This window comes from Geosmithia morbida (assembly GCF_012550715.1).
Source record: "Geosmithia morbida isolate 1262 chromosome Unknown scaffold_1, whole genome shotgun sequence".
In the NCBI taxonomy this organism is placed as follows: Eukaryota; Fungi; Ascomycota; class Sordariomycetes; order Hypocreales; family Bionectriaceae; genus Geosmithia; species Geosmithia morbida.
This window is the reverse complement of record NW_023336188.1, coordinates 1,618,492-1,633,306: the sequence shown is the minus strand read 5'-3', so window position 1 is coordinate 1,633,306 and position 14,815 is coordinate 1,618,492. Positions and strand designations below refer to the sequence as shown.

At 53.5% G+C, this 14,815-nt stretch overlaps 5 protein-coding genes across 5 annotated transcripts; 3 read left to right on the top strand and 2 right to left on the bottom strand.

Annotated features, from left to right (window-relative positions):
• Nucleotides 1-47: 47 nt before the first annotated feature.
• On the bottom strand, nucleotides 48-487 carry GMORB2_1247 (uncharacterized protein; the record flags this gene model as incomplete). The annotated part of the gene is made up of 4 exons (XM_035463229.1): nucleotides 48-56; nucleotides 116-172; nucleotides 236-289; nucleotides 347-487. 4 exons carry the CDS (start codon nucleotides 485-487, stop codon nucleotides 48-50), a joined length of 261 nt encoding a protein of 86 aa, XP_035324653.1.
• Nucleotides 488-3,256: 2,769 nt separating this feature from the next.
• On the top strand, nucleotides 3,257-4,290 carry GMORB2_1246 (2-Methylisocitrate lyase, PEP mutase family; the record flags this gene model as incomplete). The annotated part of the gene is made up of 2 exons (XM_035463228.1): nucleotides 3,257-3,415; nucleotides 3,526-4,290. 2 exons carry the CDS (start codon nucleotides 3,257-3,259, stop codon nucleotides 4,288-4,290), a joined length of 924 nt encoding a protein of 307 aa, XP_035324652.1.
• Nucleotides 4,291-5,779: 1,489 nt separating this feature from the next.
• GMORB2_1245 (E3 ubiquitin-protein ligase UBR7) lies at nucleotides 5,780-7,546 on the top strand (the record flags this gene model as incomplete). The annotated part of the gene is made up of 3 exons (XM_035463227.1): nucleotides 5,780-5,904; nucleotides 5,971-6,025; nucleotides 6,086-7,546. The coding sequence occupies 3 exons, from the start codon at nucleotides 5,780-5,782 to the stop codon at nucleotides 7,544-7,546; spliced, it is 1,641 nt and encodes a 546-aa protein (XP_035324651.1).
• Nucleotides 7,547-7,939: 393 nt separating this feature from the next.
• Nucleotides 7,940-9,036, bottom strand: GMORB2_1244 (uncharacterized protein; the record flags this gene model as incomplete). The annotated part of the gene is made up of 2 exons (XM_035463226.1): nucleotides 7,940-8,691; nucleotides 8,793-9,036. 2 exons carry the CDS (start codon nucleotides 9,034-9,036, stop codon nucleotides 7,940-7,942), a joined length of 996 nt encoding a protein of 331 aa, XP_035324650.1.
• Nucleotides 9,037-11,755: 2,719 nt separating this feature from the next.
• Nucleotides 11,756-14,738, top strand: GMORB2_1243 (alpha-glucosidase; the record flags this gene model as incomplete). The annotated part of the gene is made up of 3 exons (XM_035463225.1): nucleotides 11,756-12,005; nucleotides 12,083-13,179; nucleotides 13,239-14,738. The coding sequence occupies 3 exons, from the start codon at nucleotides 11,756-11,758 to the stop codon at nucleotides 14,736-14,738; spliced, it is 2,847 nt and encodes a 948-aa protein (XP_035324649.1).
• Nucleotides 14,739-14,815: the final 77 nt, after the last annotated feature.

Here is a 14,815-nt window from a genome sequence, read left to right as displayed (position 1 = left end):
TCTAGTACATGATAAGACTATTCTATTCGACCGTGCAGTCCTTGTAATTAGAAGTACTATTTGATCACGAGTTAGCATGTAAAGTTTGGCTCGGGCGTTTTCAAGTTTGGCTTACAGCATAGCAGTCGTTGGGGAACATGATGCCGCCGCAACCGATGAGGTCAACATTGCCCTATTGTGATTGTTAGAAACATATAGAATCGGTATTTGAAAGAACTATTCCTGTCGGGCTTACCTTGCTCTTCTTCAGGCAGTCGGCGTCCTTCTGACAGCTTTTGGCCCCGAAGCACTAAACACCGGGTTAGTCGTTGCGAAAAGTAAAAGCAGTTGATTCTCGTTCACTAACCTTGCTGAAGGTCTTGGCACCGCACCAATCCCAGTTTTTGGACTTGCCATAGCCAGACTCGATCTCGGCCTGGTCAGTAGCAGGGGCGGGTCCGGCGTAGGCGGTAGCCAGGAGAGCGACGAGGGGAAGAGCGAACTTCATGTTGGCTGAGGGGATTTTTTTCCTGGAAAGAAAGAAACCGGATTTATAAAAGAATGGATGAAAGAGTTGGAAGTTTGTATTATGAAATGAGAGGCGTGCTGAGAAGGATGATGGCTTAAGTCGGTGCAACCTCTTTCCTCTTATATGCTCCTCCCCCCCTACTGACGATTATACATCAGGGGACTATCCTGGATCTCCTGTTGAGCTTCTCACATTTCTCCCCCCGGCTTATTGGAAAATAGAGGAATGGTTTGCCCGTGGGCAAGACATCAATCCGTCGACAGGTTGGGCCTGTTCCTCTGAATCAGGGAACACGTACTCGGGGCAATCATACATTCCACTCCACCGCGAAGGCCTCTACGCGTTCGTCGCCACTTCCAGTGCCCCAAGGTGATCGTGTTAGACCGCAAAGACCTAAGAATGAGATTCATCATACAGCGTAATTGCGGGAGACAGGACCATGTCTAAAGCCCACGCATCCTCCACCTCTGTCATAGGTTGCGAAGGGAGACGCCGATCAATCTTGAACTGCTACATTTCTAGATGGGAGCCATTGCCCAATCACCAATATGAGAAGATCATACCCCATATCTCTACACCCTCCACTCTGGAATTCTACTCTGCAAGTCTTCCCTTTGTTCATGAGCACTCACTAGGTTCCCCTGAACTCGTGGGAAGGTGAGGCTCCAAGATACTCGATCTCGCCCAATACATATCAGAAAAAATTTCCGTTTAGCCATGATCACATATAATATCGAGAACTAGACTTTATATATGTGTATTGGCCATCCTGAAATGAACAACATGTGCACTCCCTGTTCCTTCTCCTGATGATCGTGGACTCTTATGGGTGATGTTCAACTTGCAGGCTACAACGTCCAAGTAAACTCGGACGCAAGGACCGCCGAAGACAAATCGTGTAAGACAGTATTTTGTTGGGCCATTGCTGCCCTACAATCGTGCCGCGAGACAATGTCGTGCATTTTTGGGCTTTTCCCTGATTTGTCTGCATCAGATCCATCCAGTAATATCTCCACGAAGTAAGACACGACCGTCCCTTTCTATCTACTATTATGATGTGTTTCATAGGATGGGACGCGAAATTCAATATGCAGCCTTCTGCTGCGACTGTCTGCAACAAGTGCGGATATTAAATGATGGTGTCAGAACGGAAAGAAGATGACTCTGTGCCACGCAGCCTCCGCTTTTCTCATGGCACATCGGCCTCTCATTACAGATAGTGGCGGAAACGTCGGTAAGACAATATCATCCCTACACACGGGCTATGGCTGTGGAGTGAATGTTGATGACCTAATTACGAGCACATATTAGAATCTGCATGTCGTGCACTTTACACATGTAGTATCTGATCTCCCCCTTCGGATACAAATCATCGAGTGGATCAACCCCATATAGAGTGAGATGGGACTCCCCGTCGGACGAGTGGCATGGAAGACGATGCCTTGGTGCGCACTCGCGTCTCCCGCATTCCTATCGCCGTAGGGAGAAGAACAGCGCGTCGTAGCGCCCGACCCTTACCAGAACAACTTCTTTGAGAAACAGGCTCCTTCAAGAAGTCCGAATCTCTTCTCAGTCAGTCATGACAATATGGGATTAGTAGATAGATAATCAGCTGTACTGTTGGATCCAGAGAGAAAGAAAGAAGAATAAACCCTAGGACCCAAAGATTGGCTGATGGGAAAACAAGGGCATGAAGGCCCGCCGTGGTATTTTCTCTGGCTCAGATGCCTCTCATGTCTGTCTACGAGACAACAAGCCACCTTTCAGGTGAATTTCGAAAGGGCAGCGATACTAGTCATGATGAACAATGTGACGGGTAGCCCGTACATCACCCGTGTGCTTCATCTGGGAGAAAGGCCAGTCACTCTGTCCAAGCCGCTACACTTCTGTCACGATTGTTGATGATATGCCACATGTCTTTAGTTTTCTTTGAATTTCAGAGCCATGATACAGATCTGTACGTAGTTGACAATATCTTGTAAACGTATAGAGGTGTATTGCGAGATTGCAGCTTCGTGATTCGCACAATCTCGAGATTGTTCTTTTGCCTACTCGTTGTCTCCATAAACTGCCAGTCGCCTTTCTCCTCATTATTACTATCTGAGTGTTACTGTCAGCTATACTATAGGTTTTGCTCGTTATGTAGTTTTGCTATCATGGATGAATGAGGTAAAATATAGCGAAGTGAGCGGTTGTAAACATGATTTAGAAACAGTATACATGCAGAAGCCACCACATCTCACCGCCTGGATCAGATTCGGCTGATACATTTATGGATATGTATTACGAAGAAGCTCTGTATGACTTCAAGCAACATGACAACATCAATTGACCGTCTTTCCAGGCATCACTTCAACGATGACGAGGTGGATGGGCCTGTTCAGCTGAAAATCGATGCGCCTGTTACAGGGTATGTCCCTGCTCGAAATGTGTAGAGATGGCATCGGATTAGAGGGCCAAACGTGGTAGCACTGGCAGGGGCAATAATACTGCAGGATCAACAGCAAAGGCTCGGGATCAGAGTCCGAGACAGCAGTACGATGGACCCGGTAGAGGCCCCCAAGCCGTGCGGTTGACGCGAAATCGGGAATAGATCGGCAGCATGCCCAGACCTGATCATCTTTCGATGCCTCGATCGGCACAAGGCCTCCCTGGTATAAAGCAGACTCAGGTGCCGGCCATATTTTACCACGCTGAGGATAGGTAACATGATTGCGAACTGAACCTTTTGACGGAGAGGAAAGAATAATGACCAACACAAACGGTATCACCAGTGCGCAGAAAGTCAGCGCCGGCGCGGCTTTGAGATGCCTGATTCAGAGAGACGGTATTCTCATCGCACCAGGAGTCTACGACGGGTTCAGTGCTCGGATTGCACACGAAGTTGGCTTCGACTGCATCTACATGGTATGGCAGAGGATGAAGCTCATCTGGTCGTGTTCTCTCTCCCTTTTCCATTTCGGTTGGTGTTTTTCCGTGTGTCCGCCCTCGTTTGCTCACAGGCGCGTACGATCTAGACGGGTGCTGGAACGTGTGCCTCCAAGCTCGGGCAGCCAGACCTTGGATTTGCGACGCTCAATGACATGCGCGAGCATGCGGAGATGATCGCCAACCTCGACTCGAGGATTCCTCTAATCGCCGACGCCGATACGGGGTACGGAGGACCCAACATGGTCGCGCGCACGGTGGCACAGTACCACCGGTCGGGTGTGGCAGGACTCCACATCGAAGATCAGGTGCAGACCAAGAGGTGCGGCCATCTGGGTGGCAAGGCTGTCGTGGATATGGAGACGTACGTGCAGAGGATCGGAGCTGCTTGCCAGGCGAGGGACAGGCTCCAATCCGACATCGTCATCCTGGCGCGGACCGACGCCCTCCAGACCCACGGTTACGACGAGTGCGTGGCCCGCCTCAAGGGCGCCGTCGCCGCCGGGGCCGACGTGGCCTTCATCGAGGGCATCACCAACGAGCAGCAGGCGAGGGACGTGTGCAGACAGCTGGCGCCGACGCCCGTCTTGATCAACATGGTCGAGCATGGGGCTACGCCGACCTGGACGCCCGCCCAGGCAGAGGAATTCGGCTTCAAAATCATCATCTTCCCGTTCGCATCGCTCGCGCCCGCCTACACAGCTATCAAGAACGGCCTTTCCCGTCTCAAGGAAACGGGAAAGACTGGGTTAAGAGGTGAATTCACGCCGAAAAAGCTGTTTTCCGCCGTCGGCCTTGAAGAGGCGGTGGAGATAGACGCCGAGGCTGGAGGGAGCTTCTACTCTGACGTGTGAACACATGCTTAATATATGCTATTGATATGAGTGCCAACTTTCCACCATATTTCTGTCAATGCTTCAAGCCCGTGGACATATAGAATGGCGCCCCTCCATAGAGTTGAAGAGATTGATCAGTGGGCTGGCCCTTGACGCTTCCCCCGGGCTGATAGCCTCGGATTGCCGCAGCCTGTGATGCCAGGGAGATGACGAGAAGAAACAAAGCATGAGATAAGCTATAGTGGAACTCTGGGAACTGACTATTAGTAGCAATCTGTACATACTCGTACATCTACAGATACATATTCGTATATAGAACTTTCCCTATACGATGGGGGGGGGGTTAACGATAATACAAGATTGACGCCTATATGTAAGTGGTGAGTACCAGCAGCTCATGTTGGAGATTGGAGGCTCATCGGGAAACACGCCGCCAGACTTGCCGCCTTGGCGAACTGATCGATACCGTTGGAGGAGCTACTAACGCAGGGAACCAACCTGCCAGTTCTAGAGAACGACTGCGTGTACTGACAAACAGAAGAGAAGATGCAATTAGGCTGAATGAGCGTACTGACAACCACAAAACACCCACCCCCCGTGTCTACAAGTATGCCGATGATAAAGATTGAGTGACTGTATGTGGCTGCACCCACAAGGCACATGGCCCTGGCACGCTGTGACTCACGTAAAATATAATATGTATAATAATGATACATGTACATATCTGCAGAAGCTTCAGCCACTGCTAAGCTTTAGCCATCAAGAGCATATGAAGATGATGCGGAATTTTGATCACAATCACATGCTCTTTTCCTTTTCTTTTCTTGCCCCTTCGAATCCCAGTCTTGAAAATGGTATTCTCTGGAGGCAGATGAATGTATGCTCCGAGATGGAAGTGTCACTGCTGCTAGGTACAGAGATCTGTTTCCTGGGGCCTGTTGGCATCCGGCAAACAACTAGCTTGCAAGCAGCTAACATGCAACGCTGGCGGGCAGCTGCCTCCCCGTCAGGAGGCTCACCAAGAAGTAAAAGTTCATCCTGCTCAGCTGCAATCTTGCCCTTCGAACTCTCTTCCACCAACACATCACCATACATCACCATACTTCCCTTTATGTCGTCAAGCCTTTATACGAACCCTTATTGCTAGAGTCCACTGGTAAACGACACAGGCGACGTCAGTACTACCAAGAGGCTTCTGATTTTCGTCCAAGGATACTACCACTCACTGTAGCGTACCTCCTCAACAGGTATCACGAAGGGCCGGGGGCGAAGTGGCCTGAAAGGGCTACACATCTAGTCACCGGCCTCGATATCATCGAGGAAAGGGACAAGGATCAATACGCGCGACCTCAATCCTCCGCATCTGATAGCTGTCGACCCACTTCATCATCGCTTTCTATTGTTTAATTGTTCTTTTTGCAAAACATCCCCCCTCCTCTGGACATTGAACCCGTGACGCGCACTCTCGTTCGGCAGATTCATCCTTCTGCGATTACGCTTAATCATCATGTCTACCGACCATCCCTCGGTCGCGGATGATGCCGCGACGCGACAGACATCGACCGCCACAGCGCGAAGCAACAGCTTCTCGCAAGATTCCCAGACTTCTGGTGATTCCCAGACGGCAGCCGAGTACGTCTAGCAAAGAATAGGACGCGCGATAGCATACCCCTGGGGAGCATACTGACGGATTTCTAGATTCATCCGCAGCCAGGAAGCCCTCGAAGCGGATGCGCGCGAGGCACTGCCCTACGTACGCTAATACCATCACCATCGTCCGACAGATACAGACGCTAACACCATCCCCATCCAGAGCATCGACACATGCACCAACATCCTCGGCTCCCTCCGACAGAATGTCTTTGCCTGCCTGACGTGCAACCCACGCCCCGAGAAGCAGTCGGACGAATGGACGCCAGCGGGCGTCTGCTACGCCTGCTCAGTCCAGTGCCACGGCGAGCACGCCCTCGTCGAGATCTTTCAGAAGCGCAACTTCACGTGCGACTGCGGTACGAAGCGCATACCTCCGACCAGTCCCTGCAGTCTACGCACCAACTCCGAGACCAACACCCGCGGCGGCGTCCACTCCGAAGAGCCCGCCGCCAACAACTCATACAACCAGAATTTCGCGAACCGCTTCTGCGGTTGCGAGTGCGACTATGACCCCTTCCAGCAGAAGGGCACCATGTTTCAGTGCCTGGGGCTGGGTACCGTCGAGACGGGCGGTTGTGGCGAGGACTGGTATCACCCTGGGTGCCTCGTGGGCATGGGTCCCAAGTGGTATGAGAAGATGGCGGCTGGAAGGAAGCCGGCATCCGAGAAGAACGAGAATGGAACGTTACCACCGATCTCTGAGGACCAGCCGAATGGCACCGCCAATGACGAGGCAGTGGTCGACGACGATGACGACGACGAACCACCCATGCCCCCAGGCTTTCCGGACGAAGAGGAATTTGAGACCTTCATCTGCTACAAGTGCGTTGAGGCGAACCCGTGGATCAAGTCATATGCCGGCAGCCCGGGATTTCTCCCTGCAGTCATGCTTGATGGTGCGACGGCCACCGCGACGACCACAACCATTGCGCCCACGCCGGCGCCTGAAGAAGAGACCGGGTCCAAGAAGCGCAAGGCCGAGGATGACGTTGAGGAACCAGCAGAGCCTAAGCGCACCAGGAGCGAAAGCCAAGACGCAGCTCCCGGCGAGAACAAGGAAGGTAGCGAGCCTCTTGCACCGAAGAGGGAAGAAGAAGAAGAAAGAGCCAAGGATATCACCCTGGGCTGCAAAGTGCCGGACCTTCCCACCCCGCCGTCCGGCCGTTTCTCCCTCTTCTTGAAAGACGAGGACTTCCGCACCAAGTTCTGCCGCTGCACCACATGCTACAAGCACCTCGACGCCCACCCGCAACTGCTCGAGGAGGAAGAAGTGTACGAACCTCCGCTGACAGACGACGGCGGGTCGCACCACGGCGGGTCGACGCACGGCAGCGGCAGCCTCCTGGAACGTGGAGAGAGTGCCCTGCGCAACGTGGACCGCGTGCGCGCCATCGAGGGTGTCATGGCGTATAACCACCTCAAGGAGAAGCTCAAGCCCTTCTTTCAGCAGTTTGCCCAGAGCGGCCAGGCCATCGGGGCGGAAGACATCAAGTCATACTTTGCTAAGCTGCGCGGTGACGAGGATGGGATCAAGAAGGCTGGCGAGGCGGCGTCCAAGGACGGCGATGGTGGGAGTGGCCAGGGCGATGATCACCAGCGTCACGAGCAAAGTGGCTGCTGATTCGGACATCTTCCCGCACTTTTTTTCCTTTGTCGTTAAATCGGGAAACATGTAATTTTACGGGAACCTTCTTCTTTCTTCCTTTTTCTTCCTTTCCTCTTTTTGGTAACGATCAGGGTTCTGTCAAGGGTTTACAAGAGGGAAAATCCAAAAGATGACAGACGTGTGCACGCAGGCAGTAGAAAACCGCATGTAACAATAATAATATGTGTAAGACGCGCCAAAAGATGTAGAATATTACACCTCAACTCCGAAACCCTGCCAACGCCGGTCCATATACCAGGCTGCACCCGAAACAAGGAAACACAAAAGAAATCGTAGGAGTGAATATACGACACTCAGGGGTATGCCCTCTCCCTGCCCATATCCGATTCTCTCACTGTGAAACATCAGCTACGAGGAGCCAGTCGATCCAGTGCTAGATGCAGCGCTGGGGGGACGCGGCGGAGGAGCAGGCGCAGACTGCTGCTGCTGCTGCTGCTGCTGCTGCTGGTGGTAGCCATTGGAGTCCTCCCTCTGCATGGCAATGCCGCCCATGAGGAAGGGAGCGGAGGTGAAGTGGGAGCGTTTGCCCCCTCCATCGGCAGGAAGACTACCGTCCGGGCCGTCGCTATCATCACCTAGGCTGTCAGTGCCAGCCATCATATGGTCATGGGCGGCGGCCCTGCGCTCGATGTCACGAAGCCTCTCCTTCTCTGCGGGGTCGACGATGTCGTCGTCGGCGCTCCAGTACGAGTCATCGTCGTCGAGCTCAGGCATGGCTAGGCGCTTCCAGAAGCGCAGCTCCTGGCGCATAGCCACATCGTGCACCCGACGGTCCCAGCGGGCCTCGTTCTCGTCGTACCGGCTGCGGAAGGTGCGCAGGCTGTCATTGGCGTGGGCGGCGTGAGCCTGCATCTCCCACATCTGCTCGCGCAGCTTGCAGTTCTCGCGGCGTGCCTCATCCAGCTGTGCGCGGTACGACTGGTGCCACGCCGAAACGTCCGACACGTGCTTCATCTTGTACTCGTGGAACTGCTTCATCAGGAGGGCCAGCACGTTGGCGTATTGGGACAGGAGGTTTGCATTGGCGTCGCGGCTGTGCTTGGCCTTTTCGAGCGACTCGGATAGGATGGAGATGAGGGCTTCTAGGTTCTGCTCTTGACCTGGATTTTGTAACATGGTCTGTCAGCACGTCGACGCCCTTCCGCTCTGGACGTATGCATAGGTGGAGAGAGAGGGGCAGGGCGGAGCAGTCGGTGCATACCCATGAGTTCTTCGGCTGCTGCGTCGAGCACCTGGTCATTCGTCAAGTCGTTGGCCCGCGCCCGCGCCCGCACCCTTCCCAGCCCGCTAACGATGTCCTCGGTGGCCTTGCGGTTGTCGGCAAGCTGGCGACTGAGCTCCTCGACCATGCTGTAGATGTAGTTGAGCTCGGCCTGGTGACCGGCAGGCGTGGGAAGGGGCATGGGGCCTCCGCCGCCCATGTTGGCACCATTCATGCCGTTCATGGTAGAGACGTGCGTGCTGACCTTGTGCTGCCTCTTCCGCTGCTTCCGGTGTCGACGTTGATGCTTATCGAGGCGCCGGCTTTGATGTCGTCGTGATTCAGGGTTGTGTTGCTAAAATATCAATCATGATAATCCGGAGATTTCGCGGTGGGACGACGTCTGTCACTGTCGAGGGTCCTATCGTAGGCTGCGCAGGGGACAGAGACGTGTTTCAACGACTTCCAGTGGCAGAGAAAGAGCCGCCCAAGTATGTGGACCGCTCTTTCCATTGTGGCCAATCACGGGCTGATATGTTCAGTGATAGCACGGCTTCAATTGTCTATGGACAGACATTATTACCTTTCGAGCTCTCCCAACGTCTCTACTCCACAATCATTTGGACATGCATGTTCTGTACGGGTATTATTATCTAGAAACAACTTGAGGCATGGCCGTGATTTTGAAATACAGTTGGTCGTTACTCGTACATCATTCAAAAGAGGCTAGATCCACACAGTACCCCCTCTCCATACTTATAAGGTATTCATTACTTTTACGAGCTCTTCTCTGCCAATGTATTATGTAGTTTTCCCTCTCGTAATTCTTCATCATATCCACATCGAGAAGAAACCCTAGCCATCCGAAGGAATCCAATGAGTTGTTTTGCCGACAAGTTTGAAAAAGAAAAGAGGAGCCTCTTATCAGACTATCGACCGGATGAATGGGATATGCGAGTTTATTGCCATCTAGACCCTGCCCTTGCTCCTTGTGGAAAGTACCCTACGATGTTGATGGCTCAGTTGGCGCGCGTGGGGCGTCGGACCGACGAACGAGGTGGAAGCTAGCAGCAGACGCGCGCATCAGACCGGTGAGCGGAACGCGGAGGAGGATGGGGCGGAGGTTACGGCGTAATAATATTGTGCATCTGGGACTCGTCTCGTCGCTGTTGCTTCGCGTAGGGAACGCATACCCCGTGATTGCCTTTGGAAGCCTGAGAATAGTGGCGATGCCGATGTGTGTACCTCCGCTCTTTATCATCTTATGGAAGATATGATGTCTGTTTCACGATATTTCTTTGAAAAAAAAAAACGCATGTTTGGTTTCATTCATTATTGGGATTGAGGAAGAAGTGATCGACGTTCTCGTGCGAGTACATGTATTAGTAGTCATGGAGAGAGGAAGGAACGAACGTGAGCGGCACTTGCCACTTCGATGTACTTGAAACAAAAATCGTTACCTTGGGAAAACCGGTGATGTCCCATCGTCATCTAAGACTACTACATGCAATTACGAGTACAGGAAGTAGTACGTTTATATCTATCCTACGCATGCGTTCCGGGCCTCTGGCTTTCTCCAGGCCTCTCCACATTATGAGTATCATACCATGTCCATAACACCTCTTCTTACTCCTCCATCGTCTCCGCATTTCATCTGTCCGTGGGGAGCTTAGCAACATCCACACCTGCTTCCCCCGCATCACAGCCACGAGACAAAGTCTCAAGCCTTACTCTCCGCTGGAGACTTAGCCTCCGAGCCGCAGATGAGCAGACGTAACATCATACGTCGAACTCGGGAAACATTGCTGCTGGGGCCAAGGCCCATTCGGTCCGAACGCTGGAGCCTTCCCGTCTATAATATGGACAGACCAGGCTAAAAGAATGGGTGCTTACCGACTTACCGGACCGAGCACGGCATCCATGCTGACTTGATGGAAAATCAAGTGTCTCTAGAAAAAACTTGCCGGTCCGACGAGCTGCCAAGCCAAGATGTTTCTTGGCCCCCCCATCCGCGCTCTTTCTTTCTCGATCACAGTGCCCTATCGGGCAAGTACTTCGTGTACCAGGTATTACGCTGCTGGGTCAAGATGGCGGATAGGAATACCACATTCACGGAGACATTGGATGCGGTACGGATGAATGCATCTCTGTGCTGATGCGACAGCATGATAGTAACTTGTCCTTGTCTATTGTGCTTTCTGTGTTGTATTGCTGCGCCGCTTCTGCAGTGTGCAATGCTGTCAATACTACGGAGTACACCACAGTGAACCACATGCGTTCTCCGCACTCCACCTCGTGTACGAGCTACCACCCCACACAATCCAATCCTACTTGGGTTCTGTCCCGCACCTTGGCAGTGGGGTGACGCCGTTTGCGCTTCGCTTACCGTCCTGGGCCATGTCGACGAAAGAGAGAAGCCCTGTGTACGATGTCTCTCTCGCTCTCGCCACCCCGACGGCTCTGTCGACGGATCGAACCGATCAATTGGCGACAGAGTTTGCAGTTAAAGTACATGTCTCATGTCGAATAAAGCAAAGATAAAAAGTCAGAGAACTTTAGATGTTCAGTTGAGAAGCAGCACACTTGTAATAACTGAACAAGAAGATTGTCAAGGTGTCATCAACAAGTCTTCAAAGTCGAGTATGTACTACCTATTACCAACCAGCACCCCTCTCCGAACCTGAAAACCCCAATGGACCTATCCGTATTTCGCGCTTAAACATGTACGCAGGAGATCCTAGTGGAGCTAACATGAGCTTGGCTCGGTACCAGTATCATCCATCTATGGCCATGACCGCCACGGCGTCACCCATCTCGCGTGGGTCCCCCATTGCCTCTCGGTCATCCTCCTCGCCGTCCGTTTCAACTATAAAACGCCATTGCCCCAGCGGATCCAAAGCTCTTCATCCTGCTGAATCATCCCCATGAGTACCGGCTTCAATTGATTGATCCAAGGCGCAACGATGGGTTTCTGGAAGAATCTTGGTCTGCTTACGGCTCTGGCCTCAGCTTCCGCCGTGAGCCGCAGGGAGGAATCGTCCACTGTCTCTTACCCCGACTACGATCTCCTTGCCGACTGTCCTGGATACAGGGTCACTCGTGTTCAAGAGAGCCACTCCGGTGTCAAGGCAGACCTCAAGCTCGCTGGGAAGGCGTGCAATGCCTACGGCGATGACATAGAGGAGCTCAACCTCGAAGTCACCTACGAGACTGGTAGGTTCCCCTGTTGAAAAAGAGACATGCCCCCAACAACCGCCGCATGATCGATTGGTTCTAACTCTCGACCTCAGACGAGCGCATTCACGTCAAGATCCAAGACAAGGCAAACTCTGTCTATCAGGTCCCCGAGTCTGTCTTCGCTCGTCCCGAGTCTCAGTACGCAAACCCCGAGAAGAGTGCCTTCAAGTTCTCCTATACAGAGGAGCCCTTCTCCTTCAAGGTCAGCCGCCGTGACAACAACGACGTCATCTTTGACTCCTCGGCTTCTTCCCTCATATTCGAGTCTCAGTATATCCGCCTCCGCACCAGCCTTCCCAACGACCCTGCCCTGTACGGTCTAGGTTCTCACACGGACCCTTTCCGTCTCAACACAACCGACTACATCCGCACCCTGTGGAACCAGGACAGCTATGGCGTCCCCGAAGGTGCCAATCTCTACGGAAGCCACCCCATCTACCTGGAGCACCGCGACTCTGGATCTCATGGGGTCTTCCTCCTGAACTCTAATGGGATGGACATCATCATCAGTAAAGACGAGGGCGGCCAGTTCCTCGAGTACAACGCCCTTGGCGGTGTCTTTGACTTTTACTTCCTTGCTGGACCCAGCCCTGTCGACGTCTCTAAGCAGTACGCCCAGGTCGTTGGAAGGCCTGCTCTCCAACCCTACTGGGGCCTTGGATTCCACCAGTGTCGCTACGGCTACCGCGATGCCTTCCAGGTCGCCGAGGTTGTCTACAACTACAGCCAGGCCGGCATCCCTCTCGAGACCATGTGGACCGACATTGACTACATGGACAGCCGCCTCATCTTCACCACCGACCCTGGCCGCTACCCTCTGGAGAAGGTCCGCGCGCTCGTTGACACGCTCCACAAGAATGACCAGCACTACATTCTCATGGTCGACCCTGCCGCTGGCTACCAGGACAACTACCCCACCCTGGACCGTGCTATTGAGGACAACGTCCTCCTTCTGAGGCAGAACGGCTCCGTCTTCCTCGGTGTCGTTTGGCCTGGTGTCACCGTCTTCCCTGACTGGTTTGCCGAGAATGCTACCAACTACTGGAACAACGAGTTTGCGCTCTTCTTCGACCCCGAGACTGGTGTTGACATTGACGGCCTCTGGATCGACATGAACGAGCCTTCTTCGTTTGCCTGCCTCTTCCCCTGTGTAAGTCATCTCTATGAATTCCTTTGCCCTCTCGTACTCCCTCCTCCTCCACCCTCAAGGCGCGAGCACTGACAAACTTTCAGGACAACCCCTACGAGCAGGCCAAGGGTTACCCCCCGACGCGTCTACCGGTCCGCGAGAACCCCCGCTCGCTCCCTGGGTGGCCATGCGAGTTCCAGCCCCCTGGCGACGGCGGCTGCGAGTCTTCAGACGCTAAGCGCGATCTTTTCCGCCCCGGAGGTCCCGTCCGCCGTGATGTTTCGCACGACAGCCTCTTCCTCCCCGAGCGTAGCAGGCCCAAGGAGGGTACCCAGCAGGGTCTCGACGGCCGTGACTACCTCTACCCCAAGTACTCGATCCACAACGCCGCCGCCAACGCACCGGACTGGAACGCCGACAAGGGTGGTCTCTCCAACAAGACAGTCCTGACCGACGTCGTATCGCAGAACGGTCTGGTCCAGTACGACACTCACCAGCTGTACGGCCACATGATGGGAATTGCCTCTTATGATGCCATGCTCTCGCGCCGTCCCGAGAAGCGCCCCTTCATTATCACCCGTAGCACCTTCCCTGGATCTGGTCGCAAGGTCGGCCACTGGCTTGGTGACAACATGTCTACCTGGTGGCACTACCGTGCCTCGATCCGCACTGCCCTGGCCTTCACGTCCATCTACCAGTTCCCCATGGTGGGCTCTGACGTGTGCGGATTTGGCGGCAACACGACCGAGGAGCTCTGCTCCCGCTGGGCTGCCCTGGGTGCCTTCAACACCTTCTACCGCAACCACAACGGCGACACCTCCCCCGACCAGGAGTTCTACCTCTGGGAGAAGGTGGCCGATAGCGCTCGCAAGGCCATTGGAATACGCTACAGGCTGCTCGACTACATCTACACTGCCATCGCCAAGGCTTCGGAAGATGGTACGCCCGTTATGACCCCCATGTTCTTCAACTACCCCGAGGACAAGAACACCCTCGACCTAGAGCTGCAGTACTTTTACGGCCCCGGTGTCCTGGTTGCCCCCGTCACTGAGGAGGGCGCTACTAGCGTGGATGTCTACCTTCCCAAAGACAAGTTCTACGACTGGTACACTCACGAAACTATCCAGGGCAATGGTGCCATGCACACCTTTGGCGACGTGGATATTACGCACATCCCTCTTCTTATCAAGTCGGGTGTTATCCTGCCCCTGCGCGAGTCGTCTGCGAACACAACCACTGATCTACGCAAGGAAAATTTCGAGATCCTCGTTGCCCTGGACGATAAGGGTGAGGCCAGTGGTGAGCTGTACCTCGATGATGGCGACTCTGTTGACCTCAAGATCAACGGCGTCTCCAACCTCAAGTTCTCGTACAAGAACGGCGAGCTGAAGGTCACCGGTAGCTTTGGTCATAAACTGGCAGCTGTCATCTCCAAGATCACCGTTTTGGGCAAGAGAGGACACAGCCGCCACGGCAGTGACGGCTCTGGTTTCAAGAACCCCCGTCACGAGGATGACAAGAACAGCTACACCAAGGACGTAGATGTCTCCCTCAACGGCCCTAGCACTATTCCCGCCTAAATGTCTTCATTTATAGTCTACATTTTTCATTGTTTTTCATTCTTATGATTCGAATATATTCCTTGTACAAGATGATA